Consider the following 5,585-nt stretch of genomic DNA (forward strand, 5'->3'; position numbering starts at 1 on the left):
TAATTAATCAACTCAACTCTTGAGCTTAATAAATTAAATACATTATAAATTCAACATTTGAATTTATTATTTAAATGATAAATTCAACTCCTTGAATTTTTATCACCTCCAAAACTTAATATTTAATAAACCCAACATTTGAGTTTAATAAATTAAATTCTCAAATTTTTTTTATAAATTCAACTCCTTGAATTTATTCTCTCCAAATTTCATAAATTCAACTTCTTGAATTTACTATATCATAAATTCAATTCCTTGAATTTATTTTCTCAAAATTTAATTATCATAAATTCAACTCCTTGAATTTACTATATTATAATATAAATTCAACTCCTTGAATTTATTCTCTCAACGAGAACAAACAATCCAGTACTTTTTGTGACCTTCAATGGTTCAGGGATACAGCTAGCCGTGGGTTCACAACTCTTTGTGATTCAGGACATAATCCTTTATTCGGGCTTACCCTACTTAGCCCCATTCTTTTCATCAACACCTTGATCAAGAATGTCAGAACTCATTTCTGATTGCACCCATCGGATCATGGTAAGAGCGTCTAGTAGCATCGCCCCATGATCCCCTAGGTATCACTGATAGTGCCTGCAAGAACCAGTCGATTATGATTAGCGTACAGTACGGTCCCTTCATCTCATATATCCCGATCGAATCTGCAACCATTGGTTCATCGAGGGTTGCATATTAATTCGATAACTATGTGATAACTATAATAGTGGCATCACGTGTACTATTGGAGAACTCCTTCTCCAACGTACATCTCATACTCTGGCCAGAGATTCCATGCACTATTATTACATTAGATCACATAGGATATCCACATCCGTAGGTGAGCGGTGAATCCCCGACTACAATGCACTGGCTCCTATATGTGTCGCAACTGTACCCAACCTCGCCACCTGATGACTCTCCTGGAGCCGGTAAACGAGTCAAAGCACAACCCTAGCATATAGAGCCTCAGTGTTGTCCCGGGTCGTTAGGACTAATGGTGTACAATCATAACCACGGACTTATCCTCTCGATGAATGATAACCACTTGGAAAGTCCGAGGGAGGGTTGTTCGGTATAATCATCATATGACTACCCATCTGCATGTTTGGACATCTCTATGCCCTTACCAAAAAACGCAGTACACAACATCACAGATGCTAGTCTCGAGCTCAAGCGGCATTTATCCCTGTTTTAGGCGGCTGAATCGACTAGGAACGAATTTAGAATATGCAGTGTTTACAAATGAGTTTCAACATCGAATTACGATTCATTTGTATTAAAGCATAATCAAGGACTTTATCTATGCTGTGTGCATGGGTATACAGATAAAGTATAACAATACCATAAAAAGTTAAATTATATTAAAATAAAGATTGTTTATTACAATTGAGTCAATAAATTCCCTAGCCAACCGTTGGCTTGCAGGGCATCTACTCTAACACTCCGCCCATGTCCACAACTTCATTTTTTGGATCATTCCCATATCTGATGTTGCATAAACTTGATCGTTAGTTGAAGAATCTGCCTCCCTACCTCATATATATAGTAATAAAAAATTTTTAAAAAATAAAAAAATTTATGCTGATATAATAGTTTCTAAATCAATGGCTTTTGCAACCAAATTGGGCTTAAATGATAAAAACTAAAAGCAATTCGTGTATGGACAAAATATAATAGAAGTTCACATTTATGGTCAATATATGATAAAAAGAACAGTAGATTTTGTGTTCCTTGCCCAAATTACTATATGCATTCCGAACAATAAAAATAACGCCACTCATACCTTATCTCGAAGCTTTAAAAGATAATAATTAGACTACGAGGCACTAGAAATTGGGAAAGCCTTTGAGCTAGGTCAAAGATTGGCTCACTATCAGTCATAATTGTATCCGATGCTCTGTCAATTGTTCATGGATAAAATTCTGCGACAGCAAGTTTTTGTGAGACAGTTTCATGAATTTTTGTATGTGAGACGGATCAATCGTACCGATATTCACAATAAAAAATAATATTCTTAGCATAAAAAGTAATATTTTTTTATGGATGATTCAAATAAGATATTCGTCTCACAAAATACGACCCGTGAGACCGTCTCACACAAATTTTTGTCATTATTCAATTCCGCATTTTCTTCGGTTGGACTTATTTTGGAAGATTGCAAAATACAAGTGTTAGATTTCGAATATCTATCATTTGTTTTTTTAGGAGATAAACGATTCATTACTGCTCATGCTTTAAATAGGGCTGATGTTTCTTTGTCTGATCTTCATGTCGAGTTTACATTCAGCTCATTGTATTTCAGGATGTGATTCTTCAAGATTTGGTTTAATATTATTAGTATTTTATTTAAAAAAATTATAAATATTTATGGGAAAATAAAATAAAACCATAAAATCTAAAATATATTTATAATTTATGGGATGTAATTTTTTTTAAATATTATTCGAACTAATAAACCAAGTAACCAAATTTATATAATAATCGACTAAAATCATAGCCCACGATGCACCACATCTTTGTACTTGTTCAATGATTCTTGCCTCTGAATCCTCATTTCTTCATTGATTTTATCGATGAAGGCTTCAATTCGGCGATTCAACTCGTCCTGACCCAGCGACGGTTCTTTGCGCATCCGTTCCGCCGCAGCCGGTGGCGGTGGCCGTGGCGGAGGGTAACTGGTCCGATCCTGGAAGTTCTCTGATGTGGCCACGTGACCCGAAGGGGCGGAAGTGGACGCCTCGGATTTCTGGGTGTGCCGCGTGAGAGGCACGTGACGCCCCTCCGTTATCATCTTCCAAGTGCTATCCAGCGTTTCCAGCCTCTTCTGTTTAGCCACCTTCAGAGCTCCCATTCCTGTAGATTTTCCTATCTCAGAAACAGCTAAATAATATAGCTCCCGATTCAAATTTAATCTCGAATATCAAGAAACTTACGAATTTTAGTTGTAAACTTTCTAAATTACCTTCAGGAGTTGTTCTGATAGGTTTTCTATGGCCGAATCTGGAAGACAACAGAGGTTTCTCCCTCACCGGCAAGAGAAATTCCAGAGGAAGCTCCGGAGAAACTAGCATCTCATGCGGCGGAGGATCGTACGTCAGCATCGAGTCAACCAATGCATCCTTAGCTTCGGCCACAGCTTCTTCGGTTTCAAAAACGACTTTCGAACCGTTCACCACCACATGTTTCACTTCAACAACCCTATCTTCACTGTCGTAAACCACCGCGGCCGCGGCCGCCATGGATTCCTGAACTACAGACGCAATCTCCGGCTGAGCTGACAATGACTCGTAATACGATGGCGGAGGAGTCTTGACTGAAATCAAATGCTCAGATCTAACTGACGACGATTGATCAGATGGACTCCAGTGGAAGCGTGACGAAACGATGATTACGACGATGATAGCGTTGATGATAACGTACAAATACGGCGGCTTCAACCAAGACAGGACGACGGACAATATCACCGGAATCTCGCCGACGGTGAATGGAACATAGAATTTGAATCCCACAGCCAGTGAAACAACTCCAGCTGAGATCAAGAACAATTTCGATGATAAAATCGACATGCTAATCGAACAAAGTGGAATACTATGCTCCACTTCACTGTGTTTTCTTGTTTTATTTTTCTTGAATGTACCCCGAAGCGGATGGAAGTGAAGCCTGGGAGAGGAAATGAAATTGGGCATGCAAACGCAAATGGAATGTATATAGCAACGTGGGTTCGGGGCCGCGGTTTGTGGGCCTGCGTCAGATCTAGGCCGTCGGATCGGGGGATTGGTGTGGGGTACGCCGTACGCACCATTGAATCAGTGTGGAAATGCTACTGCAAGTTGTGGTGTGCATCGCTGGACTTGGCGTCCTTAAAAATATTATACATTTTCTTTCAAAAAAAATTTATTTGGGTGAAATTATTCTCCTAATTGGAATGATTTAAAAGCTTCAAGTTGTATAATTAGGACTAGTATTAACTATTTCCGACGTCATGTCGCACGCATTTTATACAAAATTTTAGGGTTTATTTAGATTTTTTTTTTACAATAAATGACTGTAAAATGGAATCAAAACGCAAACTTTGTGTATAATTTACGTTAAGCCAATATTTATGTGTATAGTTCTATTTTGTTGTTCACAAACCACATTAATGAGTGAATACTCAATACAGTTTTGATATATTTCATTGTATCTGATAAGTGAATATCATCTCATTAGGGCATCCACAAGGGTGGATATAATACATGCCACGTTGTGGCGCCCCAAACCTCGCCATGTAATCATGCAACATGTGACGTCATATGCATAAAAAATTTTCTTTTCGACGACGTAATAATATAATGCATATACGACAAAATAATGCCATCACCACACCATCTACGTCAGTGTAGCAGAAACAGTACAATAAATACATACACAACAACTCAAATAAGACAATAAGCTATATTGTCTCTATCTACTATCAACTACAGGACTGTTTGACTAGACACACCTAGTCCTTCACCACTATCATGTCTCACGCATAGTCCTGTAACCTGCCCAACAGAAACAGCCCTCAAAGGGTGAGCATATACAACAATCATCATCGTAATACATAACAGTTATATTAACAACATAAAATATAACTGAAATCATAATAGAAATACCCCCTTTGCCGTTTCTGGACAATCAGCCAACAACAATCTCAACAACATCACAATGCAACAACATCGACGATACGTCGCATCCCAACACCGACGACAGCAATATCGTCGAACGAACAACAACATCGACGATACGTCGCACCCCAACACCGACGACAGCAATATCGTCGAACGAACAACAACATCGACGATACGTCGCACCCCAACACCGGCGACAGCAATATCGTCGAACGAATAACAACATCCACGATACGTTGCACTCCAACTCCGAACGAATAACATCAACGTGACAACATCAACGAGACGTCTCCCAAAAACGATAACCAACAACATCAACAATAATAAACAACAAATATAATATCAAATCACCCAATTCCGGTGATTTATCATTGTTCAACGCAATAGTATTCATCAATACTAAACAATAACAACATATGCTCGTACGTCAACACGTACCTGATAATCGAGTATATATACAATCTGGCTATTTCTTTGATCCTGAGGCGTGTGATGTATCTAAATAATTCAACAACAATTATCAGATCATTGTCACCGTATCAACACAGTTATAACAGCCTCAATATATAACATCAAATAATCCAACAACAATTAATTCAACAAAATATAAAACTCGATTATAAATTTGTATTGTTCAACAATTTAATATTCTGGTGTATTTAATTCACAATACTACCATCAAATACACCATAATTAATTTAACATCAAATAATAGGCTATTTTACAACATCCGTCAAATTGTGAAAACTTTATATCAACGTGTAGCCTATACTTCGTAGACTCCGAATATACAATCAGATTTAATAACAACTAACAAACAACTCTCCAATCTCAATTCAACGATTAAAATCCCTAATTATAATAAATTAGGAATAATTCAAAACAACAACACAATAATCTTTTCTACTTCGTTAAAATCATACACTACTC

At 37.5% G+C, this 5,585-nt stretch overlaps 1 protein-coding gene across 1 annotated transcript; it reads right to left on the minus strand.

The window, feature by feature from the left end:
* Positions 1-2,394: 2,394 nt before the first annotated feature.
* On the minus strand, positions 2,395-3,679 carry LOC142523323 (uncharacterized). The gene is made up of 2 exons (XM_075627076.1): positions 2,966-3,679; positions 2,395-2,856 (listed from the first exon to the last, which is right to left on the minus strand). Exons 1-2 carry the CDS (start codon positions 3,567-3,569, stop codon positions 2,495-2,497), a joined length of 966 nt encoding a protein of 321 aa, XP_075483191.1. The 5' UTR covers positions 3,570-3,679; the 3' UTR covers positions 2,395-2,494.
* Positions 3,680-5,585: the final 1,906 nt, after the last annotated feature.

Source organism: Primulina tabacum, chromosome 13 (genome assembly GCF_025594145.1).
Source record: "Primulina tabacum isolate GXHZ01 chromosome 13, ASM2559414v2, whole genome shotgun sequence".
In the NCBI taxonomy this organism is placed as follows: domain Eukaryota; kingdom Viridiplantae; phylum Streptophyta; class Magnoliopsida; order Lamiales; family Gesneriaceae; genus Primulina; species Primulina tabacum.

Excerpts from the sequence above, each read along its gene's own strand:
- LOC142523323 (XM_075627076.1), bottom strand. The coding sequence starts at position 3,569 with ATGTCGATTTTATCATCGAAATTGTTCTTGATCTCAGCTGGAGTTGTT. Across the intron at positions 2,857-2,965 it reads TATCAGAACAACTCCTGAAG|GAATGGGAGCTCTGAAGGTG; the intron begins GTAATTTAGAAA and ends GAAAATCTACAG.